The 27,669-nt window shown below is 35.7% G+C and overlaps 1 protein-coding gene and 1 long non-coding RNA gene across 2 annotated transcripts; one reads left to right on the forward strand and one right to left on the reverse strand.

The window, feature by feature from the left end:
• The first annotated feature begins 2,278 nt into the window (after window positions 1–2,278).
• Window positions 2,279–18,786, forward strand: LOC134737209 (uncharacterized). Its single transcript, XR_010121869.1, has 4 exons — window positions 2,279–9,534; window positions 12,084–12,137; window positions 12,243–12,359; window positions 15,490–18,786. It is a non-coding gene; the product is annotated as an uncharacterized lncRNA (long non-coding RNA).
• On the reverse strand, window positions 10,117–15,113 carry MARCOL (MARCO like). The gene has a single exon (XM_063643228.1). The coding sequence runs from the start codon at window positions 11,741–11,743 to the stop codon at window positions 10,445–10,447; it is 1,299 nt and encodes a 432-aa protein (XP_063499298.1). The 5' UTR covers window positions 11,744–15,113; the 3' UTR covers window positions 10,117–10,444.
• Window positions 18,787–27,669: the final 8,883 nt, after the last annotated feature.

Genomic DNA, 27,669 nt, shown 5'->3' on the forward strand with positions numbered 1-27,669 from the left:
ATCTATAATTTTATAATATACTTGTAGTCATAGAACCCTTTAAGAACCCAATAATAGCTTTGGATACTCTCTTAAGAAAAAAGCACATAGAGGATTTATTTGGTATATGGTTTGATGGGCCTTCTGAGTCAATCAGTGTGTCCTTAAAAACATCTTAAATCAGTTTTTCATCATGTCCAGAGACAAACTTTGTTAGAAAAACCTGGAATGTGGTATTGAATTGCAGTTTCTTTAGCTCTGCTAGATCCCTAAATCAGTATTCCTAAAGTGAGGAATCTTCATTTTTTTTTTTTTTTTTTTAGGTGAAAAATAATACTTTATTAATTTGCGTTTGTTGGTTCTTTTTTTTTTTTTTTAATTATACTTTAGGGTTTTAGGGTACATGTGCACAATGTGCAGGTTTGTTACATATGTATCCAATCCTGAGATTCTTAGATCTATTAGGATTTACAAATTGTTGGCCTAGGTCCTGAAGTGTTGTCCCTGAAGGAAAGAACAGAATTCATAACTGTTTTGGCACTTTGGGAACAGAGGGATCACAGACACATAGAATTAGGGAAAGTCTAGAAAAAAAAAAATCCAAGAAGCCAGAAATTACTCTGGAACTGACTTTATTTGACATCGAACAAACTTGAAAAGTATGCAGGATCCATCAGATCTATAAGATTCAAGCTGATCTCACAATGGAACTCCTAGGGAAATCATTCTTTGAGGAGACTCGCCAGTGAATTTTGACTTCCAACTAATTTGGTTCTCATAAATGCTTAGCATTCTCCCTCATGATTCAGACTCAGTTTTCCATTACTCAACCTGAAAAAAATGAGAGAAATCAAGGATCGAATAGTTGTAGCAGCATCATAAAGAGAAAATGAGATTATTTAAAAATCACTTGGAAAGGAACAGACCTAGATGCTGGCTTGTGTACTTTTCATTGACTGCCCCGAGAATCTGTGCACTTTGAGTCAGTTCCTTCTCATCTCTGGGCCAGATGGCTTATCCATGAGGGAAGTGGCACCTAATGCCCTTTCTCATTAAAATGGCATAGCTACTGGGGACACTTAACTTTTAATTAATTTATTTCTGCAACAAGAATTTACAAAGTACTTACAAATTCTAGAACTGTTGAAAACAAAACAAATATTCTTACATTATCCCCACCTTTCATAGCTGAACATTCAAAAATTCTAAAAGCTAAATTATCTAACCTTTTTTAGCCACATGTTACAATTTAAAACAGCTATATAATTTATTTCTGTAGGTAGTGCGTAACTCAAAGGTTTGATTCACTCACCAAATCCAAACTTTGCTATTGTTATTTAGGATTAACATATAATTGAGTAGGCAACAATTAGTAATCAATTGGCTTCATAGTCCTTTTTATGCTCTGATATATTTCATTTGTCTTCTACTGCAGGAATCAAAACTCCATGAAAGCAGAGATTTGTGTGTTTTGCTTACCATTTTACCTCCAGCTCTTAGAGCACTTTCTGCCATATAATTGACATTCAATAAATATTTGCTAAATAAATTACTCAAAAGTAAATTTACTTCTACTTTAATAACTGAATAAACCACATTCCCCCAGGAATTGATTGAATTTATTGTTCAAGGTTTAATTTAAGTATCTTTTCGTTTTCTTTGGGCAAACGATAGCCATGGTACTATTAGGCAAAATATCCAGAGAAGTGAAGAGTAATCATCTTTTATTCCCTGTGAAACAGAATAGTACTCCCTCATATAAAGAGATACAAAGCCTTCTTACCACTTTGCTTCACGAAGTATGCAGTGGTTACCATAGGTTTTTCCATCAGAACCACAGACTGGTTTGTAGACAGACTGACATTTTGTTTTTCTAATTGAGTTCTTGCTGCTGGCACTGCCAGTCTGTAGAAACGTGAAAGATTATTAGGAATCGGGTAATTAATTTATTTCAGATATTATAATAAAAATATTCATTACCCATTAATTATTAAGCATTGTAATCAACCAATTATTTTATTGATTCTTGTATTTAATTCTTACAATAGAACTGAAAAAAGGGGTATATTTTGGTGGAGCAAGATAGCAAAGAGAAGATTCCACTGATTATCCTCCCCACTCCAACAAAGACACCAATTTAACAACTATCTACACAAAAGAAGCATCTAGGTAAGAACCAAAAATCAGGTGATCTCTCATAGTATCTAGTTTGAACTTTGTCACTGAAAGAGGCACTAAAAAGGTGAGGAAAGAGTCTTGAATTGCTGATGCCACCTGTCTCTCATCCCGTTGCAGAGGCAGTGTGGCATGGACAGAGAATCTGTGTGCATGGGAAAAAGAGAGCACAGCAATTGTGAGACATTGCATTGAAATCAGTGCTACCCTGTCACAGCAGAAGGCAAAACTGAGTTGAACTCAGGTGATGCCCACCCATGGAGGGAGCAGTTAAATCAGGCATAGCGAAAGGAGAATTGCCCATCTCAGCAGTCAGAACTTGAGCTCTGGCAAGCCTTGCTACCATGGACTAACATGCTCTGGGGCTCTACAGAAATTTGAAAGACAGTCTAGGCCTCAAGGACTGCAAATCCTAGGTGAGTCTTACTGCTGAACAGGGCTCAGAGCCAGTGGACTTGGGAGGCACATGACCTGAGACATCAGCCAGGGTGACTAAGGAAGTACTTGCACCACCCCTCCCCCAACCCCAGGCTAAAAGGCTCTGGGCTCCAAAAGAGACCTATTCTTTTCACTTGAGGAGAAGAAAGGGAAGAGTAAAGATATCTAAGATGTTTTGCATCGTGGATACCAGCTCAGCAACAATAGCAGAGGGCACCAGTTAGAGTCATGAGGCCCCTTTCCAGACACTAGCTTCCAGATGACATATCTAGACACACCCTGGGCCAGGAGGGAACCTTCTGCCTTGAAGGGAAGGATCCAGTCCTTTCAGGACCCATCACCTGCTGATAAAGAGCCCTTGGCCCCTGAATAATCAGCAGCAATTCCCAAGTAGTACACCAAGGGCCTTGAGTGAGACTCTGAGACTTGCTGGCTTCAGGTGAGACTTAATACATTCCCAGCTGTGATGACTATTGGAAAAGACTCTTTCTGCTTGAGAAAAAGTGGAAGGAACAGTAAACAGGGCTTTGTTTCGCACCATAGGTACTAGCTGAGCCACAAGGGCATAGACCACCAAGCAGGCTCTTAGGGTCCCTAATTATAGGCCTTGGCTTTTGGATGGCATTTCTGGACCTGCCCTGGGTAAGAACAGAGACAAAGTCCCTTGAAGGATAAGTCTGAGGCCAGGCAGCAATCACCACAAGCTGAATAAAGAGCGCTTGGACCTTAAGGTAACAGTGTTCCCCATGGGCCTTAGATGGTGGTGACCACAGGGTGAGGCTCCTCTGCCTATGGAAAGGAGGGGGAAGAGTGTTAAAAACTGCATCTTGTGGTTTGAGTGTCAGCTCAGCTGCAGCACAATAGAACATCCGGTTGACTTCTAAGTTTTTTTAATCCATTCTCTGGCTCCTGGATGGCACCTCTCTCTGAACTGGCCCAGGGACTGGGGGAGTTCACTACCTTCTAGGGAAGGATGCAAGCCTGGCAGGCTTTGCTACCTGCTGACTATAGAGTTCCAGGGCCTGAGAAAACATAGATAGTAGCCCAGCAGTGGTTACAGAGGTGAGACACAGTGCTGTGCTGTCTTCAGGTCTGACCCAGCTACTGATGGTGGCCACTGAGATAATTGTGTCGCCCAATGCCCAGCTCTAGACAGGTTAGAATATAGAGAGAGACTATTAGCTTGTAAGAAAGTGAGAGAAGAAAATAAGAATCTCTGCCTTGTAATCCAGATAATTCTTCTGGATATTATCCAAGATGATCAAGGCGGTACCTCTATGTGTCTGCAAGAAACACAGTGTTACTGGGATTGGGGTGCCCCTTAATGCAAATACAGCTTAGATCACAAGATCACAGCACTCAGGTTCTTTCACATATCTGGAATGCCTGCCCAAGAAGGATGGGCAGAAAGAAGCCCAAACTGCATAAACTACAATAAATGCTTAACTCTTCAATGCTCAGATGACAACGAACATGCAGAAACATCAGGACCACTTAGGAAATCATGACCTCACCAAATGAACCAAGGGTCAAGGGAGAGGCACCAGGGACCAATTCTGGAGAAACAGAGATATATGATCTTTCAGGCAGATAATTCAAAATAGCTCTTTTGAGAAAACTCAAAGACATTCAAGATAACACAGAGAAGGAATTCAGAATTTTATCAGATAAATTTAACAAACAGATTGAAATAATTGAAAAGAAACAAGCAGAAATTCTGGAGCTGAAAAATACAATTGGCATATCAAAGAATACATCAGAGTCTTTTAGTAACAGAATTGATCAAGCAGAAGAAAAAATTAATGAGCTTGAAGACAGGCTATTTGAAAATACACGGAGCAGAAAAAAATAATAAAATACAATAAAGCATGCCCATAGATCTAGAAAATAGCCCCAAAAGGGCAATTCTAAAGGTTATTGTCCTTAAAGAGAAGGCAGAGAAAGAGATAAGAATAGAAAATTTATTCAAAGAGATAATAAAAGAACTTTCCAAACATAGAGGAAGTTATCAACATTCAAGTACAAGAAAGTTATAGAAAACCAGGCAGATTTAACACAAAGAAGATAACCTCAAGTCATTTAATAATTAAACTCTCAAATACCAAGGATAAAGAGAGGATCCTAAAAGCAGTGAGAGAAAATAAATAAATAACATACAACAAATCTCCAACATGTCGGGCAGCAGATTTTCTGTGGAAACCATACATGCTAGGAGAGAGTAGCATGATATAATTAACATGCTGAAGGAAAAAAAAAAAAAAAACTTTAACCCTAGAATAGTAAATCTAGGAAACATATCCTTCAAACAGGCAGGAGAAATAAATACTTTCTGAGACAAACAAAAGCTGAGGGATTTCATCAATGTCGGACCTGTCTTATAAGAAATGCTAAAGAGAACATTTCAATCAGAAAGAAAAGGCTGTGAATGAGCAATAAGAAATCATCTGCAGATACAAAACTCACTGGTAATAGTAAATGCACAGGAAAACATAGAATATTATAACATCATAATTGTGGTGTATAGACTACTCTTAAGAAGAGAGACTAAATGATGAACCAATCAAAAATAATAACTACAATGACTTTTCATGATATACACAGGCTGGGCATGGTGACTCAAGCCTGTAATCCCAGGACTTTGGGAGGCTAAGGCAGGCAGATTGCTTGAGGTCAGGAGTTCAAGACCAGCCTGGCCAACATAGCGAAACATCATCTCTACTAAAAGTACAAAAATTAACTGGGAGTAGTGATGTGCACATGTAATCCCAGCTACTCTACTCCAGAGACTTAGGCAGGAGAATTGCTTGAAACTGGGAGGCAGAGGTTGCAATGAGCCGAGATCACACCACTGCACTCCAGCCTGGGCAACAGAGTGAAACTGTCTCAAACACACACACATACAATTCCAATGCTCTGTTGCCTACAAGAAACACACTTCAGGCCAGGTGCAGTGGCTCATGCCTGTAATCCCAGCAATTTGGGAGGCTAAGATGGGTGAATCTCTTCAGGTCAGGAGTTCAAGACCAGCCTGGACAATATGGTGAAACCCATCTCTACTAAAAGTAAAAGAATTATCTGGGCGTGGTGGCACACACCTGTAATCCGAACTACTCAGGAGGCTGAGGGAGGAGAATCTCTTGAACCTAGGAGGCAGAGGTTTCAGTGATCTGAGATTTCGCCACAGCACTCCAGCCTGTGCTGCACAGCAAGAGTTTGTCCCCTCACCCCCCCCAAAAAAAAGAAAGGAGAAAAGAAGAAAAAAAAAGTACACTTCACCTGTAAAGATACACATAGACAGAAAATAAAGGGATGAAAAATAATACCCCATGCCATGCCAATGGAAACCACAAAAGAGCAGGAGTAGCTAGACAGAATAAATTTCAAGATAAAAACTATAAAAAGAGAAAAGGTCACTCTATAATGATAAAGGTGTCGATTCAGTAAGGGCATATAACAATTGTAAGTATATATTTACTCAACACTGGAAAACTCAGATATATAAAGAAAATACTATTAGAGCTAAAGAGAGAAAGATCCCAATACAATAATAGCTGGAGACTTAACACCACACTTTGAGCATTAGACAGATCTTCCATACAGAAGACACAAGAAGAAATATTGTATTTAATCTACACTATAGAACCGATAAAACTAATAAGTATTTACACAACATTTCATTCAATGGTTGCAGAATATACACTGTTCTCCTCAGCAGATAAATTATTCTCAAGGATAAACCTTATGTTAGCTCACAAAGAAAGTCTTAAAATATTCAAAAAATACTGTAATAAAGTTAAGCATCTTCTCTGACCACAATGTAATAAAACTAGAAATCATTAATAAAATGAATTTTGAAAACTATTCAAACACATGGAAATTAAACAAAATATACCTGAATAACCAGTGAGTCCATGAAAAAATAGAAAATAAAATTTAAAATTTTCTTGAAACAAGTGATAATGGAAACACAACATACCAAAACCTATGGGATACAGTAAAAGCATTACTAAGAGGTAAGTTTGTAGCTATAAGGACCTACATCAAAAAACAAGAAAGTCTTCAAGTAAATAACCCAATGATGCATCTTGAAGAACTGGAAAAGCAAGTGCAAACCAAATCGAAAATTAGTAGAAGAAAAGAAATAGTAAAGATCAAAGCAGAAATAAATGAATTAGAAATGAAGAAAATAATGTAAAAGATGAATAAAACATAAAGTTGTGTTTTGAAAAGTTAAACAAATTAGACAAACTGTTAGCCAGACTAAGAAAAAAAGAGAGAAGCTCAAAAATAAATAAAATCAGAGATGAACAAGGAGACATTACAACAATACTGCAGAAACTCAAAGGATCATTAGTGACTACTGTGAGAAACTGTATGCAAATAAATTGGAAAATCTAGAAATGGACAAACTCCTAGACACAAACAACCTAAACTTGAACCATGACGATATCCAAAACCTGAACAGATAAATAACAACTAACGGGCTTAAGCCACAGTCGAAAGTCACTCAGTAAAGAAAAGCTCAGGATCTGATGGCTTCGCTGCTTACTTCTATCAAATAATTAATGATGATCTAATATCATTTTACTCAAACTATTCTGAAAAATAGAGAAGGGAATACTTCCAATCCTGTTCTATTCTGTGAGACCAGTATTATCCTGATACCAAAACCAGACAAAGAGACATCAGAAAAAACTATGGCCCAATGTCTCTGATAAATATTGATGCAAAAATTCTCAACAAAATACTAGCAAACCAAATTCAACAACACATTAGAAAGATCATTCATCATGACCAACTGGGATTTATCCTAGGGGTGCAAGGATGCTTCAACATACACAAATTAATTAATGTGATATGTCATGTCAACAAAATAAAGAACAAAAACTATATGATCATTTCAATTAATGCTGAAAAAGCATTTGATAAAATTCAACATCCCTTTATGATAAAAAGCCTTAGAAATCTGGATATAGAAAGATTATACCTCAACAAAATGAAGGCAGTGTACAACAGACTCACAGCTAGTATTAAACTAAATGAGGGAAAACCAAAACCCTTTCCTCCAAGATTGAGAACACAACAAGGATGCCCACTTTCACAAGTTTTATTCAACACAGTTCTGTAAGTCCTCCTAGAGCAATTAGACAAGAGAGACATAAAGGGCATCCAAATTGGAAAGAAAGAAGCCAAATTATCCTTGTTTGCACGTAATCTGATTTTATATTTGGAAAAACCTAAAGACTCCACCAAAAAACTATTTGAACTGATAAACAAATTCAGTAAAGTTGCAGGAAAGGAAATCAACATAGAAAAATCAGTAGCATTTTATATGCCAATAGTGAACAATCTGAAAAAGAAATCAAGAAAGTAATTCAATTTACCTTAGTTACAAATTAAATTAAATACCTAGGTATTAACTTAGCCAAAGAAGTGAAAGATCTCTACAATAAAAACTATAAAACACTGGTGCAAGAAATTAAAGAGGACACTAAAAAATGGAAAGGCATTTTATGTTCATGGATTGGAAGAATCAATGTGAAAATCTCTATACTACCCAAAACAATCTACAGATTCAATGCAATCCCTATCAAAATGCCAATGACATTCTTCACAGAGATAGAAAAAACAATGCTAAAATTCATATGGAAACAAAAGATACCCAGAATAACTAAAGCTATCATAAGCAAAAGAAAACAAAACAAAAAAGAGAACTTGAGGAATCACATTACCTGAGTTCAAATTATGCTATAGAGCTATAGTAACAAAAATGGCATGGTACTGGTATAAAAGCAGATATGTAAATCAGTGGAACAGAATAAAGAACCCAGAGATAAATCCATATGTCCACAGCACAGTGAACCCATTTTTGGTGAAGGTGCCAAGAACATACACTGGGAAAAGGACAGTCTTCAATAAATGATGCTGGAAAACTGGATATCCATATACAGAAAAATGAAAGCACAATCCTATCTCTCACCTTATACAAAAATCAACTCAAAATGGATTAAAGACTTAAATCTAAGACCTCAAACAATGAAACTACTACAAGAAAACTGTGTTGAAACTCTCTTGAACATTGGACTGGCAAAGATTTCTTGAGTAATACCTAACTAACACAGACAACCATAGCAAAAATGGACCACATCAGGTTGAAATACCTAACCAACACAGATAATCCATAGCAAAAATGGACCACATCAGGTTGCAAAACTTCTGCACAGGAAAGGAAACAATCAATGAAGTGAAAAGATACCCACAGAACCAAGGAAAATATTTGCAAACTACTCACTTACTATATGTCAGACTACCTCCATTTTAATTTTCTGGAGGCAATTCTTCCTCTACATGGAAAAACAATAGTCAGGGAAAAGTCATACAAGCAAATGCAAAGCGCATACAGTCATAATTTGTTGATTCCCTTTTTTTGGTATGCCCATGAAAAAAAATTATACAGGAAGTAGGATTATGCAGGATTTATTTAAATAATACCTGACGCATTTTCTTTGGATGTGAGCTAAATGGCAGAAGCGTGTGAATATAAGTACGCTTTGACTAGCAGGTGAGAACGGAGACATTAATGAGAATGATGAGACATTTTTGATAGATGATGTGGTATTCTCAGAGCTGAGATGTTGTAGGGAGATAAAAAAAAAATACCTCCATATTTTCCAAATTATACAACCCTTTCATGACGATCAATTTATTTCACACATACTCTGTTAATTGGACATGGTTATTTCTCCTATTCTAGAATAAATATAAAATCGCAAAAATTTAAGTGACATCCTAAAAACTCAGAGACCTGCTGGTGACGGCATTAGGATCTGAATGGTAGGGAGTCTCTCTGAGAGATTACTACTTCATGCCAGTCAAGTGATGATGACTAAGAGAACAAATGACTTTCATCTGGAAGGCTTGTGAGGGGTGAAAATTTATGAGGTAAAAAAATAAAGTTTCCATTAAGATGATAAGATAGTGTTCTAGAAAATTGTTTTGAATGTGAGTATCAAATGGCGTATTCAAAGCAGTTGTTAAATTAGGAGGCCGATTGTTGGAAGAGAGGCAGGCAAGTGAAAGTAAAAGTGCAGCAGGACTCAAAAGGGAATACAGGAGACATGTGGATCAGATAGATGTTCACCTATTTGAAATGGTAGCTTCCAAGTAGCAGGCATTTATCTATCCATCTAACATGCAGTTCAGGAGAACTTACTGTATGTCACATTTATTCTAGGTTCTGGGGATACAGGTTTGAAAATAAATGGTACTTTCTTCAAGAAGTTCATTATCTAGCTGATAATAGACAATTACAAAGTGTTAAGGTGAGTTTAATAATAGATGAAATCATTAGTATTAGGAATACATGAGTGGAAAATCAAAGGGCTCTGTATGATATGGGTGGTGTGTGAGCAACAGTGACATGAAATGAGGCTAAACAGTATGCAGTATAGTCATGAAAATCTGTAAATTCTATGTTTAGGAGTTTAAGTTACATCTTCTAGGTAGTATGAAGCCACTGGGGAATTTCAAGTAGGGGTCCAAAATATCAGAGAGGATTTTTGATTTAGGAATATTACTTCAGTGATTTATAGATTATGGATGGGATAAAAATGGACATGAAAGTTAAACCTGGCAAAGGTGTGGGCTCAGTTGATGAGGATCTGAGTTGTTCTAGTATAGGTAGGGAGGTTTGAGTGGAAAATAATAGAGGGAAATGAAAGATAGAATAGAAGGGCAGTACATTCATTAATAATCATAAGTATTATGCATGAAAATAATCAGCTCCAAAGTTCTTCTCATTTTGTTTAATCAGTGTCATTGCAAGTGACTTTTCATTAACACATTGTGGTTTTTAAACCATTTTAAGTCTTGGAAAAGAGAATTGCTGGATCAAGTTGACTGAGAAAAAGAAGTTATTAGCACTAACCTGAAAGTCCATTATATTGCCATCCAAAGTGCTGTCAATATTTTTTCTTTGTTGTTGGTTGTAAAGTGACCTTAATTTTCTCTGTTGGCTAGATGACTCTGGCTTCCATTCCTGGCCAGATGACCCTATATTTCCTTGCTGGCTAGATGACCCTGGCTTCCCCTGCTGCTTAGAAGATCCTAGATCTCCTTGCTGGCTAGATGACCCTAGATTTCCTTTTTGACTAGATGCCCCTGGCTTCCCTTGTTGGTTAGATGACACTGGCTTCCCTTGATGGCTAGATGACACTGGTTTCCCTTGATGGCTAGATGACCCTAGATTCCCTTGTTGGCTAGAAGACTCTGGCTTCTTCTGTTGGCTAGGAGATCCTATATTCCCTTGCTGGCTAGATAATCGTAGATTTCCTTGATGGCTGGATGATCCTGGCTTCCTCTGTTTGCTAGAAGGTCCTTGATTCCCTTGCTGGCTAGATAAATGTAGATTTCCTTGTTGGCTAGATGACCCTGGCTTCCCCTGTTGGCTAGAAGATCCTGGCTTCCCCTGTTGGTCAGAAGATCCTAGATTTCCTTGTTGGCTAGATGACCCTGGCTTCCCTTGTTGGCCAGATGGCTCTGGCTTCCCTTGATGGCTAGATAAACCTAGATGCTCTTGTAGGCTAGAAGATCCTAAATTCCCTTTCTGGGTAGATGACCCTAGATTCCCGTGTTGGCTAGATGATCCTGGCTTCCCCTGTTGGCTAGATGACCCCACCATCACTTTCTGGCTAAATGAGCCTGGTTTCCCTTGTTGGCCAGATGACCCTGGATTTCCCTGTTGGGTAGAAATCCCTGGTTTCCCTAGTTGGCTAGAAGATCCTGAGTTTTCCTGCATATAAGAAGATTCTGGATTCCCTTTTTGGTTAGATTTTCCTGAATTCTTTAAAATCCCAGGCTGGTTTAAAACTCCTGTTCTCCCTTGCTTAAAATTTCTTGGTTTCTCTAGCTTGTTAAAATAGCCTGGTTGTCCTTGAAGACTAAATATTCCTGGATTTCCTTGTGTATAACCACCTCCTCGCTTGTTAGAATGCCTTTGTCCTCCTAGATGGTTAGCTTCATTTTTTTTCTCCAGAATAAGTGCAGGTTTTGGATTCTCTTCTAGTTTGAAAACACTGGTATTTGAAATCTGGGTTGAAGATGCTGGAATAATAACACAACCAGAAAAAAATGAACATAAAGTTATATACATTAAATAATTTTAAATCAACATTTGTCCAAGATATAGTATGTTTTTAATGCTTTCTTGATTTTTTAACCAAGTCCCAAGATAGAATCTTCTCATTCTTCCTCATATCCTGAATATTTTGGCTCTTCCTTTGTTTTCTTTACTCTACTACATGGATTTCAAAAATTAGAAGATCAATCCAACTTGCCCCATTTCTAAATCATAAAGTCTGAATTATTTGAATTGAGACTTCATTCTACCCCCAATTCCTTTAAGTGGTTTTCTGATGAATCAAACTGGCTCTGCTCAATGCTCATTATAAACTTATTTTTTCACACCAAGTACTTTATCCCTAATTTTCCAGCTTCACTTTACGGAGAACGCCATCAACTTTCCAGACAGGAAAAGGCTGGCAGACGTGAGCCCCACTTTATTCTTCTCTCTTCCATCTCTATACATGTTATCTGTAGCCATCTTTCTTTCCATTTCCATCCCTAAAACAGTTGTTTCCTTTCTCCTTCAGAACATGTTTCTTTCAATCAGCTTTATGTTCACCATTTCCAACAAAAGGCCCTAGGATCAATCATGCTGTCTCTAGTGGTTATATTTCTTCTATTTTGGTCAACTACTCAAGAGAATGGTAAATGTCATGATTATTTCTTAAATCCTATGTTTTATAGCTTCTCCAACTTATTTTGGAAGCATATCTATGCCCTAATGAAATATATATAATTGTGTGTATGTGTATATGTTTTATTTTTTTCAGATTATATTCCATAATGAGCAGGATCTAAAAAACAATAAATAAACAAATGGCATGACTTTAGAGTTAAGTATAAAAGTATTGCATTGGGTCTATGCTTCTTTTCCTTTTTTTTTTTTTTTTTGGTAGAAGTGTATATTTTTCTCTTCCTTTCCTTCTTGCTTGATAATTCCTCTTTCTTTATTCACTTTCCTAATGTGAGGTTCTCTTAAAGATTGTAATTAGGCTTACATTTTGTTTTCTGCATAGTTTTTTTGGTATTTTTTTCAATATATGCAATTTTAAATCATTCCGATGTTGATTATTTCAGATGCATACTTAGGGTCTGACTTGAATTTTCAATTGCTCTGCTTTATATTTCCATAAATATACACATTTATACCTTCAAGTCAATTTAAGTAAAGTCAAATGATAGTAAATTGGTATGCACTGAGCATGCTATGGTATACTACTGCAGGTGATTAAGGTCCTAGTCAAGACACAGAAGCTTAGCAGGTAGCAACCTGCTTAACTAAACTGTGGTATAGTGTGGATATGGTTTGTGAGTATAACTGAGCCATTCATTCAATTTAACAAAAAAATATAAATTTAAATAATTCATTATTATAAAAGAAGCTTAGAAAAAGCTAGGAATGAACAAGACATTCACGGCCCTGCCCACATGAAGCTGAGAAGTCTAGTAGTGGGGCAAATAAGTAGGACTTTATATTATAGTAGAATGATCAATGCTATCATGTGAGGAGTAAACTAGACAATAGTCTCCTAATCAAGGTAGCGGAGAGTGTGGAATCCTTTCTTCTTCCTGGAGGAGGAGGTACATAAGAAACATAAGATTCAACCAGAGAAATTAATGAGAAAAAATAATTTTTTTTAGCTAAGAGATGAGTACATGTATGGATTCTTTCAGTTCTAGGAATAAAACATTGTTCATTAACTGTTGCTAACACCAAGTAGAAATCAATTAAAGTAGATATGTGGATGAAATAGGAAAAAAAAAAGTCGGTAACATATTTTTGTTAATGATTTTGAGTTTTTTTAACAGGTGACACAAGTAAATGGAGCCAAATCCCAAAGATGCAAAGAGTAAACAGTTTAAAAATACTTTCCTTTTCTTTCCTGTCTGTACCCCCACTCCAAATCCCCCACAAAAATAATTTCCTAACTACGACATAATTATTTCCTGTTACCTAGGAACCGGTAAAAGTAAAGTGCCTAAGACACCATCACATTTACAGGTTTTTGTGAATTATTTGATGGATATCCTATGTATTTACAAACATATGTGAATATAATTATCCACACAATTGGTGGCCACTCTACACAGAGTTCTACTCTTTGTTTTCTCCAAGGACAATCAATATAATGAAGGTTTCACTACATCAATACATACAGAGCATATTTATTTATTTCCCGTCTTTGGTTGCATAGTATCCCATTTTATGGGTTTATCATAATTTATTTAGCCAGTGTTCTAGTAATAAACAGGTAGTTTATTTCCCTCTTTTGCTAATGTAAGTAATGAATCAATGAAAATCCTAATAATACATCATTTCTTACATGGATAAGAAAATTTATTAAACAAAAACTAAGGGTGAATTTTGGAGTAATAAGAGGCAATTAAGATATTATAACGTGGTTTCACCATCTATTTTTTAAGCTAAAAACTTGGAAAATAAGTATCTTCAGCTTTGTTTTGTATTTTTTCCCTTCTGATTTTACAAACTCTAGGATGTGCTTAGTATTGCTTTTCTGATTCATCTCTCTTCTTCATCTTCCAATCTATATAATCATTGCATATATAATACAGTTTCTTCCATCACAAAATACCTTCTAGCACTTAGCAAGGCACTGAAGGTCACAACACTTACAGTACCTGCCATCATGAAATATGAAATATATGTTCTATAAAGGAATTTTATCTGAATATCTGTTTTCCCCCTTTAAAACACACACACACACACACACACACACACACACACACACACACACACACGTATTGTTCTCCTTTCTCTAATTCTATCTCTTAACTCTCCCTTTTTTTTCTTAACTCTGTTACTTCAGCAGCTCCTCAGTGGCATTACTGTACAACTTCTTAAATCTAATTCATTTTTAGTATTACCACAAGACTGATATTTCTTAACAAGATAAATATTATCACTCTTGTACTCAAAACTCTGAAACAGCTTTGCAGTGTTTCCAATGAGAAGAGAACCACTATTTTGATGTTACAAATATAAGAAGTGGGGGGTCTGAGGCACTTTACTTTTATTATTTCATTTCACTAGGTATAAGAAAGATGGTCAAGTGGGAGCTTATGATTTGGGGATAAATTAGAATCAGTTTCATTATTATAATTTTTATCTTGAGAAATGTATTAACTATGTCATTTATTATCTTGAGAAATTTATATCTCAAAGCTAGAAATTTACATATCTGAAAATCACCTAACTGTTGTACTGAGGTAAGGAATAGAGAAAAGTAAGTTGAGAGTCAAGTGCCTAAGAAAACACAAGTAATGGTAACTAAAGCTATTATCTGTATAGTTCCCGAAATAACTCTATAGGAAAGAATAATAATTTCCATTTTCAAATGAGAAAATTGAGATTCAAGTAAGTTAAACAAATTTCCTCAAATCACATGAATGGGAAAAAAAAAATCAAGATTTGAACACATTATTATTTGACCATATAATCCTGGATCATATCACAAAACTATTTCCTTATAAATTATGAACTTAAATATTCACAAACTCATAAGCCTATTAGTCTAAATTCATCTTTCCAGTCTCATGTCTTGCCTTTCTTACTTCCTTGTATCTGTTTCTCTTCAGCCACACCAAACTATTCACTCTTATTTCATTCAGTCCGTATTTTTATGACTCTGGATCTACATTTATTTTGTTGGAAATTTACCTTCTTCCATTTTTCTGTCTGATGGATTGCCTATTTTTAAATCTTTTGACAAAGTATTGCTAAATCACTTAACATTTCTAATTCTTTACTTTGAGATTTGGAAGGAAAATTATTGACTGTGACTTTCTTACCTGAGAACATGGCCAGGAGAATGAAGAGAAAGAAAATGAAAGCCCTCATGGTACCGTCAGTTGTTTCAGACTTGACTGTTGGGTGGAGTTAAGCCTAACTCTGCACTAGATGCTCTTCAAATAAACCATGCTCACCACCACCATGTTATATATTGGAAAAATTCTTCTCCCTAACTGCCAAACACTGTCACAGTCTTTAGTAAATTACAGAGTAATTTTCACAAACTGGAAAGTATTGCTTCTTGAATGAACTGTCATTTTCAAAATTAGCTCCATGCCCCAACTTCCATAAATATTCAAACTTTAATATGTGTCTATTAGGTATCTTCCTCCCAGAAGAAAATTAAAATGATGAAACCCATCTGGGAAAGTGGTAAATTCAGTGTTCACTTTTTTATTGTTAAGGGATGGCTTATCTTCAGTTAGTATTATTATTTGTTCTCCAAGTTTATGTGGCCATGAGAGAAACTTTCAAGTGATTTATGTGTCAATTATTTACCTCAAATTATCTTTTAAAAGCAAGTAAAAATGCATTGAATATTGGTCATTAGCAGTAATGAATGCAGACAGTATTCATCAAGATGAATGGTGACAAGAAATGCATTTTTATGAGTTAACAGGAGACAGTAGAGCCCATGTTTAAGAAATAACATTACACAATTGGCATTGTTGCTTCAAGTTATTACGTCAAACAGCAGCTCATGGGAAAATCACCTTGGGATTTTTAGTTCGTCATAAGCTCAATGTTATTAGACATTGGAATATTCAAGATTGGTTTCTCTAAATAAGAGAAACTTGAATCAGTTGGAGCATGTCCAAAAGATAACTTTGATAATGTGAGGTCTGGAGACCATAAAGCGTGAAATAGATTTATGGCAGTAGAAAATGTAAGCTCAGAAAAGCACAAACTCGGGAGTGTTACTGTCATTGGCTTCATCTTCTCAAGGGCATCACTATGGAGAAGAAAGATATTATTTGAACTTTTTAGTTACAGAGAGCAGAAATAATATAAGGAAGTTCAGGATAAATATCTTAGAGTTCTAAAGAAAATTTCAACTTTCGGAGGAGAGATTAACTAGACCATTTTTCCAATTACTTCCGATTCTAAGACTTTCAGATTTAGTGGTTCTGGATTGTGTTTGATTTTCTCTTCAACTTATTTAGAAGAAGGAGAAGTTTGAAAATAATAGATGATTTCTTTTAATCAAACAAGCAATTTTATGGCATCAAAAGAGACCAAGTTTAAGTTTCCTATAGTAAGAAAGCAACTTTTTCTCCCTGCATAATTATCTTCTAAACTGACTGGAATTCACGTGAGTATCAAAGGAAGCTTATGGAACCAGACAGAGTTGGATTGTTTATATAACACACAGACACACATACACACACACACACACATATATATATATACTCACACATATATGGATGGATTGTTTACATATATATATATACATACACACATATATATAAACACACAGCTCAGGTTAATTTTTCAAAATTTTTATTATGAACTGCTGCAATATACAGACAAAATTAAAGAATTCTGCAGTGAAAACCCACTAATATGGTTTGGCTGTGTCCCTACCCAAATCTCATATTGAATCTCATAATTCCATGTTGTGGGAGGGACCTAGTGGGAGATAATTAAATCATGGGGGCAGTTTCTCTCATACTGTTCTTGTTTAGTGAATAATTCTCACAAGATCTGGTGGTTTTATAAGGGGAAATCCCTTTTGCTTGATTCTCTCTTCTCTTTTCTGCCTCCATGTAAGACATTCCTTTTGCCTTCTGCCATGATTGTGAGCCCTCCCCAGCCACATGAAACTGTGAGGCCATTAAACCTCTTTCTTGGTAAATTACCCAGTCTCAGGTATATCTTTATAAGCAGCGTGAAAATGAACTAATACACCAATACACACACCATTAAGATTAATCAATTAACATTTTGCTAAATTTCTTCTACTATATCTCTATCAAAATAGGTAAATTTTGTAGAAGTTATTTTCACATGCAGGTACTCATTAATGGAACTCAATGTAGTAAATTTCCAAATAACAAATGGGTCACAACAGATGCTTTTGTATTTTGCCTAAACCATTGCCTCTTAAACACTCAGTGCTCCCATCTGTCCTGCCCATGCTTTTTTCTAACTCCAGTACTGCTGATATAACACAATAGCAATATCAATAATAAATGTTGAGTGTCTTGTAGGTCAGGCAGTAATAAAGTAAACTCTCATCAAGTTCATACTCTGAGGTCTTAGAAACTGTCTATTTGTTGAAGGTGTTCTTGGTTGCATGGAGTAAGATTGCGCCGTCTCTCTTTACGTACCTGTTTTCCAAATCATTTCAGAAGGCTTTTTGACTAATTTTTTTAGATGCTACAGTTATCTTACCTGAAACATTAAATTTTTCTTATAGTAATGGAAATTTTCCCATCTGTAGAATTGTCTTCCATTTTTACTCTCCTTCACATTTGAGGGTAAGGTCAAAATTCTGGCTTGGAGCAGGCTCACCACACCTGCATATTTAAGAAGGAGGATAATGTGTTTCATATGTCTTGGAGTGAAATGTTGGGCCAAGGCTTTTCTTTCAGTTGTCATTATACTTGGTGGAAATAGCAATAGCAATGGAGTCAAATGACCCAAGGTGTCTGTCCTTTTTTAGCTATGTGTTATGCAAGTTAATCTTAATCTCTCTCTCTCTCTTTCTCTCTCTCTCCTCTTTCTCTATATACTTACCTATCTAATCATCTCTTCACTTTGCCTACCCAGGGGGTAAAAAATAACAAAAGCTTTTCATAAAATAGGAGGATCTCAGCAAAATTCTAGCAGTTGAAACTCTTTAGACAATAATTTATTGAAGCTGACCTAAGATGAGAATTTCTTATTCAATATACATTTTTTTTTAAAGATGAAGCTTGTCTGTAAACATAGTGTTGTTAATTGTGGTCTACTAAAGGGAACATAACTCCTAATCCTGGGACTCCTAGATTAAGAGGCCTATTTGACCTAGAGCAGGTCTTCTCATTTTGACTTGCAACATTGTTTTTCGAATTGGATAAAGCTATCTCTTCCATAGCATTTTAGTGAAAATTAAAGGAGCTAATTTATAAATAAAAATTCCTTGTAAATTAAAAGTGTGATTTGTAGTCACTATGATTAACCATCTTTATCATCATCATAAAAAAAATCATGTTACAGCTTCAGTCATTGACTGGTCTGGTCCAGAATTCCGTAAAACTCACCTGCAAAGAGGAATAAACAGGCCACACTAATAAAAAGCCAAAGGGTACCTGATGGCTTCTTGGTAAATAAGATCTGCATGGTTTATAGGAAATACACTAATAGAATTCACTATTGACATTCTACAGGCTGCATTTTAAGTGGATATATGAATGAATCTAAGTACCTATAAATTTGGTAGTCAGTTACATCCCTCATCTTAGTTACGTAATGTATTTCCCCAAAGAGTAGAGACACCAGAAACCAAAGAAACTTTAGGCCTTTTTTAAACAGACAGAAACAATAGTCAAAAATAATGTTTAGGTAGAATGAAATGTGCTACAGGTAACACACCCATAATTTTCGCTGTTTAGCCCATGGAGATAATTACAATCAAGTCATCATCTTCCAATTTGCATATGTTAGACTTGCCTCCAGTAGAGCCTTGGGTTAGAGAGCTTACACTATGTAGTAACCTATAGGATGATTTGCACAATTTGTGCACAGTATTAATAGTAATAAGGCTTGGTGTCACAACTACCAGGGAAATAAAAGTGCTGATGTGAGGAATTTTGAAGTCAAGGGATTTATTGGACAAAGTAAGAGGGCACTCTCAATAATCATTGAATTAGAAACTCTGGACATTCAAGGTGAATGTGAATCATGGGGCTGTTTCCTTCAGCCTCTTGCTTTTAGTCAGCCTATGTATGATGGTTTCTTGTTTACTTGGTTTACTTGTTTTTTTTTTTTTTTTTTTTTGAGACAGAGTCTCGCTCTGTCGCCCGGGCTGGAGTGCAGTGGCGCAATCTCGGCTCACTGCAAGCTCCACCTCCCGGGTTCACGCCATTCTCCTGCCTCAGCCTCCGAGTAGCTGGGACTACAGGCGCCCGCCACCGCGCCCGGCTAATTTTTTGTATTTTTTAGTAGAGACGGGGTTTCACCGTGGTCTCGATCTCCTGACCTCGTGATCCGCCCGCCTCGGCCTCCCAAAGTGCTGGGATTACAAGCGTGAGTCACCGCGCCCGGCCTACTTGTTTTACTTGGTTTACTTGTTACTTGGTCTTGTTTACTTGTTAATTTTAACAAGTAATTCACAGGTTGACTTTGGTCCTTGTACATATATCCCACACACACTTGTGTTCTTTCTCTTTCTCAAATCCATCATTCACTGTTTACCTTAGAACTCTTGTTCTTACTGTTTCCTCTGCCTGGAAAACTACTGTCTCAGATAAGTAAATGGCCATTTCTTCTTTCCAGAAGTAACAGTTCAAATATTACTGGTTCAGTAAAGATTTTCCTAACTATTTAAAATACCCCAACCTAAATCAATGTGTTTTATTGTCATCATACTTTTCAATATCTGAAATTATCTTTCTTATTTCATTAATTATTTGTATATTTTCTCACCATCAAATCTATGGTTACATGCACACAAATATATATACAAACACAGATGCATACACACTAGGATATAGCTCATGGATCTTTTGTTTTGCACATGGAAGCCCATAGACACCATTTGATTTTACAAATGTGAACCAATGAAAAGTCCTTTCTTCCTTTGAAAATAATAATTGAGGACTGATTATTCTAGGTATTATTAGATGCTGAAAACACAGTAACAACAAAGATATATTCATAGAGCTTACATTCTTCATTTTTCTCTCAAACACTTACCAGGTGGAACCTACTGATTATTGGTATTTTAAAGATGAGTAAGAGAAGCTCATAGGCAACAGGTGAAAAAAATATAATTAAAGTTATACACAAATAAGTAGAGAACCACTAAAGAGACCATACTGACTTGGAAGTAGGGTGGAGGAATGGACCGAGCAGAGATGGTCATGACCAGGCTCCACAAAGGACCTGGCCCTCAGAGATATTAGAAGGTGTTGAAGCACTTGACGGGATAACCAGCATTGTAAGAATAAAGAATGCTATGGAAATAAAACAAATAAGAACTAAACTATATTTTTTTGGAAATGAGAGTAATGGTTAGACCCAAATGCAGAGATGGAACTTTAAAAAAAGGTTTTTGTGTGTCTTTCATGTTTCTTGTGCTTGAGATCCACTAAGATCTTTGTATCTATGGGTTTATAGTTTTTATCAAATCACGATTATTTCAGTTATTTCTTCTCATTTTTCATAATTTTACCATTTCTTATAAGCTACATGAAGTCCCATAACTTACTAATGCTCTCTTCATTTTTTTCTTCAGAATATTTTTTCTGTTTTCTTTTTGTTGATGTCCAATGTTGTGTCTTCAAGCTTACAAGCCTTTTTTTCTGCATTGTCTAATCTGTTCTTGATAACCATATAGTACATTTTCCTCTACAAGCACTGTGTTTTCTCATCTTTAAAAACACACTTTTTAAAAATACGTATCTTCCTTGAATCTACTTAATATGTTCTATTTTTCTTCTACCTTCTTGAACACATAGAATAGCTGATTTAATGCCCTCATCATCAATTACACTGTTTGTCTCACTTCTGGGTCTGTTTACCTGATTTATATTTTTTCATATTACAGGCTATATTTTCCTGCTTCTTTGGAACCAGACATTGTGAATTTCATTTTGTTAGACACTGGATTTTTAAAAATTTTCTTTAAATGTTTTTCATCTTTGTCCCTGGATGCAATTAAATTACTTGGAAAACGTTTGATATTTTTGTGTGTGTGAGACTTGCTTTAATGTTTTGTTAGATGAACCAGAGTAGCCTTTATTCTAGGACCACTTGTACCCGCACACTACAGAGGCAATGCCCTACCGAACACTCCACATGCTACTCGTGTATTATGAAGTTTTTCACTCTGCTGGTAGGACCACAAAATATTTTCAGTCCTGTGTGAACTCCAAAGATTATTATCTCTGTCCTTCATTTTGGGGGTTCTTTCCTTGGCCTCATGTAGTTTCCTAACACACACATCATGATCAACATTGAGCTGAAGACTAGAAAGGGTATCTCTGCAGAGCCCCCAACCTCTCTAATTCTGCCCTCTGAACTCTTGTCTTCACCTCATGGATATTTAAGGTCTGCTTGGGTTTCACATTCCTCTGCTTTCACCTGAAAAATCTCCAAGGAGCAAACTGGTGCCATTTTAGTTCTCACTTCATTTATTTCTTCCCTTGAGAATCAGTGTCCTGTGCCTGGTGTCCAATGTATGAGAAACATTGTTAAGTATATTTTGTCTAGTTTATTAGTCTTTTTAGGTATGAGGGTAAAACCACTCCCTCTTACTGCATCTTGGTCAAATCTAGAGTTTTATGCCAAAGACTTGGGTTTATCTTATTCTTACTATAAAGGTGATGAGAGTCATATAAAAAGCATCATGATTAAAAATAATTTCAAAGATCATTTCTTCCACTTTGTGGAAAATTACTTGAAGGGTATAAGGGTTGTGGGGCACTGGAGTGTATTTGTGAAATTATTGTCTAAATATGCAATAATAAGTGAGAGCTTGTATCCTCAACTAACATATTAAATATTGAATCTCACAACTTATCCTCTCTAACTTATTGCATCTCATACCAGTATCATCAATAATTCAGAACCCAGAATAAAAGTCACATACCTACAGCCATAAAGTCAACGAGAAATACACTGGGGAAAGGACACCCTATTCATTAAACAGTGCTAGGAAAACTGTATAGCCATATGTAGAAAAAAGAACTGGACTTCGATCTCTCACCATAAACAAAAAATTAACAAAAAGATGAATTAAAGTATTAAATGTCAGACCTGAAACTGTAAAAATTTCAGAAGAAAACCTAAGAAAAACTCTTCTGCACATTGTCCCAGGCAAAATGTTCATAACTAAGATCTCAGAAGCAAATGCAACAATAACAAAAGTAGATCAATGGGACTAAATTAAACTAAAATGTTTCTTCACAACAAAAGAAATAATCAAGAGAATGAATAGAAAACCCACCGAATGGGATAAAATATTTGCAAAGTATTCATTCAACAAAGGGTAACTCAAACAACTCAACAAGAAAAACAAACAACAACAACAACAAACAAAAAGTGGACAAAAAACATAGGCATTTTCCAAAAGAACACACACAATTGGCCAAAAAGGCATATTTTAAAAAAGCACAACATCTCTAATAATCAGAGAAATGCAAAATAAAACCACAATGAGATGCCAGCCAGAATGGCTATTATTAAAAAGTCAAAAATGAGCAGATGTTGATGAGGATGCAGAGAAAAGGGAATATTTAGACACTGTTAGTAAGAATGTAAATTAGTACAACCTCTATTGAAACAGTGTGGAGATTTTCAAAGAATTAAAAAGAAAACTACAATTCAATTCAGCAATCCCGCTACTAGGTATCTACAAAAAAGAAATCATTATATCAAAAAGTTACCTGCACTTATATGTTTATCGCAGCACTATTCACAATAACAAAGATATGGAATCAACCATCAACCTAAGTGTCTATAAGTGTATGTCTGCATAAAGAAAATGGAATACTACTTAGGCATAAAAAATGAAATCGTGTATTTTGCAGCAACGGGAACTGAAGACCATTATCTTAAGTGAAATCATTCATGAACAGAAAGTCAAATACTACATGTTCTCATGTTCTCAATTATAAATGAGAGCTAAATAATATGTACACATGGATATAGGGAGTGGAATAATAGATACTGAAGTCTCAGAAAAGTGGGAGGGTGAGAGAGAGGTAAAGTATAAGAAGTTAACTAATGGATACAATGTACAGTATTGGGGTGGTGGTTACATTGAAAGCCCAGACTTTATCACTATGCAAAAACTCACATAACAAAAATGCAGGTGTACACCCTATATCTATTTTTTAAGTGAATATTCTGCTTTAACATATTTTTGCTTTACACAGTCTACTTACTAAACTACACATTTCTGTTCCTCTCAGTGTATTTCTACCGTGTCATATTTCTCATCTAAGCACAATAGTACAGCTGCTTCCTACAAACCACATATGTACATTGCTTATTAGCAAGTCGAAGTGAGTTTCTTTCCAGATTCTAGGATTTTAGAAACAAAAAGCTAGTGTTCTTAGAGGGGTGGGAAGGAATTCATACACAGTGATGTGTTTATGAGATTCTTATGTGTTTATGAATATAAAACAGTAAGAAAGTTTTCAGTAAGTCCCAGAAATTAACCTATAATTAGTTATGACACATACAGGAGGGGCTGGATACATCTTTAAAAACTCAGTAAGAAAGTATTTAATGACGTTGGCTTAAGCCTATAAAACTTTCCAAAGCATTGCTCATCTAACAAGATCAGTGCCACAGAATGAGTTAGATTTTATTGGGTGAGCTAACAGTTTCCTGTGAAATGAGAACTTAAGGACTGTGCTTATTAAGTCAAACTATTCATATAATAAAGTAATTTAGGTGATTGCCATTGTTACTCTGACCTGAGATTTGTGAGATTCTCTCTACTACTACCATTTTTGTTACTCAGCAAATGACCTCATATACTTTTGTAGCAACAAAGTTGAGAGTTAATTTTCTTTATTTCTCACTACTAGTTTTTTGGCATCCACTCCTGTACCCTTACTCCATTCCTGAATATCAACACATCTCTGACTGCTATATATTTCCTATTCACATTTCATCCTTTTAGAGATTTTTAGATTAAAAAGTCATCTTGGTTATATTCTTTTTTAATAACTTAATTCACAAGTTATATTTCCCCAAGTGTTTAAAATTGTTTATATATCCATATATATATCCACATATACATATACACACATTTATATATATATATATATATATAATTTTTAATATTAGAACACGCCTTCCCCTAGTGGAAAAGCATGAGTTTCTAAAGCAGCAGAGATAACATGGACTGAACCTAGTTCTCATGTTTTCTGTTCTATCTTTGCTGCTATGGTTTTTGTCTTAATGGGTCATTTAGTTTACAGGTCACCACATTTCTTATAATTTCTAATATCCTATCACCAGGTGCTTTACACCAGACTGGGCTCTAGACATTTGATTTTTTAAAAAACTTTACTATACAGGCCAAAGTTGTTAACCATTAAATATAACAAATCTCCAATAACTTCCAATGTAAATTTGGTTATAATTTAAGTTCTTGACCCCACATCCCATTTATTAGCACTAAGTATGTGTCACTCATTGCCTTATAGATTGAGGATACAATAAATAAAAGACTAAGAATATTCCGACTCTCAAAATACCCCTAACCAAAAGAGATTAAAAAAAAAAAAGGTAAAAGTTATTAGTTCTTTGGGAAAAATAAAGCTATTTATAAAATATATGTTACTAGCCAAGCATTCATAACAAGATTGGTAGTTATGAAATATCTATGTTGGTGCATTAAAAAAAAAAGAAGAATGAACTCAAATCAATTACCAAGCTGTATAACTTAAATGACTGGACAAAGAAGGGCAATCTAAATCCAAAGCTAACTGAAGAAAGGAAAAAAGTAATGATGAAAGTAAAACTACATGAAATAGAGACTAGAAAAACAATGGAAAAAATCAACAAAACCAAAACATGGCTTTTCAAAATTGATGAAGCTTTAGATATATTGACTAAGAGAAAAAGAGAGCTCTCAAATTACTAAGATCAGAAATAAAAGTTATATATTAATACAAATCTTACAGAAATTTTTGAAAATTAAGAGAATACTATGAACAATTGTGTGCCAACAAATTAGATTAACTAAATAAAATGAATGAGTTTCTGGAAACACACAATCTACCAAAATTTAATTATGAATAAATATAAAATCTGACTAAACCTATAACTACAAGATTTAATCAGTAATCAAAACCACCTATTGAAGAAAAATTCTTGATCAGATGACTTAACTAGTGAATTCCACCAAACATTTAAAGAGGAATTAACACCATTTTTCCCAAATATTAAAAAGGAACACTGTCTAACTCTCTCTATGAGCCCTGTATTACCCTGATATTAAAGATAGGTAAAGAGAGTACACAAAAAATAGACCAATAACTTCTATGAATATTGATGCAAAAATTGCTCAACAAAATACTAGCAAACCATAGTCAGCAGCATTTTTTTTTTTTTTTTTGAGAAGGAGTCTCGCTCTGTCACCCAGGCTGGAGTGCAGTGGTGCAATCTCCGCTTACTGCAGGCTCCGTCCCCCGGGGTTCACGCCATTCTCCTGCCTCAGCCTCCCGCGTAGCTGGGACTACAGGCTCCCGCCACCTCACCCGGCTAATTTTTTGTATTTTTAGTAGAGACGAGGTTTCACCGTGTTAGCCAGGATGGTCTCGATCTCCTGACCTCGTGATCCGCCCGCCTCGGCCTCCCAAAGTGCTGGGATTACAGGCGTGAGCCACCGCGCCCAGCCTCAGCAGCATATTAAAAGGATCATATACCATGACCAAGTGGGATTTATTCTTTGCTGCAAGAATGGTTCACCATATAAAGTTCAGCCAATGAAATACACTACATTAGTAGAAAAAATGGGAGAAAAAAAGCTCATGATCATCTCAATTGATGCATATTTGACAAAATTCAACATGACTTTATGATAAAAACACTCAATAAACTAGAGATACAAGGAAGCTTTCTCAACTTAATAAAGGCTATATATAACAAACTCACAGCTAACATCAAACTCGGTGGATAAAGAATGAAAGCTTTTTCCTTAAGAGAGGAACAAGATAAGGATGCCTATTTTTACTACTTCTATCCAATACGGAATTGGAAGTTCTAGCCAGATAAACTAGGTAAGAAAAAGCAATAAAATACACCCAAATTGGAAAGCAAAAAATTAAATTATTTATGTTTGCAGATGACATGATCTTATATGCAGTACCCTCAAGAGTCTATAAAAGAACTTTTAAAGCTAACAAAAATATCGAAGTTGCAAGATCCAAAATCAACACACAAAAATCACTTGTTTCTCCACATTAACAACAATCCCAAAAAATGAAATAAGAGAAGTTCACTTATAATAGCATCAAACAGATTAAAATACTTAGAAATAAATTTAATAAAGAGGTGAAAGTCTTGTACATTGAAAACCACCGGTTCCATCCTCTTCCAGTGTCCCCTTGGTTCTCAGTTCCTTCGTCTGTGGGAGGAGTGGCAGTGGCCAGGCAGCTCAGCTTCACCAAGGCTTTTGGTGCACTGGGGCCTGCAGGCATCCAGCACTTGTCCTCCCAAAGGCAAAGATGCCCAAAAGAAGGTCAGCTCAGCCTAATGAAGGGGCGGTGAGGGAAGGGCCCAAGATCTGCCTAGTTGTCAGGTGAACCTGCTCCTTCAAAAGTGGAAACGAAGCCGAAAAAGGCATCAGGAAAGGATAAATCTTCAGACCAAAAAAAGTGAAAAACGAAAACGGGAAAGCGGGAGCAAAGAGATAACAAGCCAAAGATGTAACCAGGATATTTACCTGCTTAAAATGGAGAAACTAAAACCGAGAAGAGTCCCGCTTCTAATGAAGCCAGAGAGAGAAGCCAGGTCTGATTAAAACTATATACCATGTTTTATCAGTGGTCCTTGTCTCTCTACATGTACAATCCAGAGGAATATTTTAATCAACTATTTTGTAAATGCAAGTTTTTTAATAGCTCTAGAAACATATTTAAGAAGGAGGGAATCCCACCTTCCCATTATTTAGGTGTAAGTGTCTTTTATTTAAGAGGTGAAATGGTTCACTGGTAGTTATTTTGGGTACAACCAGAAACTAGTGTGGGATATTGAATTATGGGAGGCGTTGACTGAGATGTCAGCTTAACATTCCATAGATAGTGGGTTAGTTTTTATATCCTCTAATACAACGCATACACTAAATGGCAATATGGAGTCACAGTCCTGCATTTAATGTCTTCAACATTTTAAATTACGTCTATTCCCATGTTTTTTTTCATAGAATTGTTTGTTTCCTGAAGAAAACCACTCTTGATTATGGCTCTCCCTGTCAG

Source organism: Symphalangus syndactylus, chromosome 7 (assembly GCF_028878055.3).
Source record: "Symphalangus syndactylus isolate Jambi chromosome 7, NHGRI_mSymSyn1-v2.1_pri, whole genome shotgun sequence".
Classification (NCBI taxonomy): Eukaryota; Metazoa; Chordata; class Mammalia; order Primates; family Hylobatidae; genus Symphalangus; species Symphalangus syndactylus.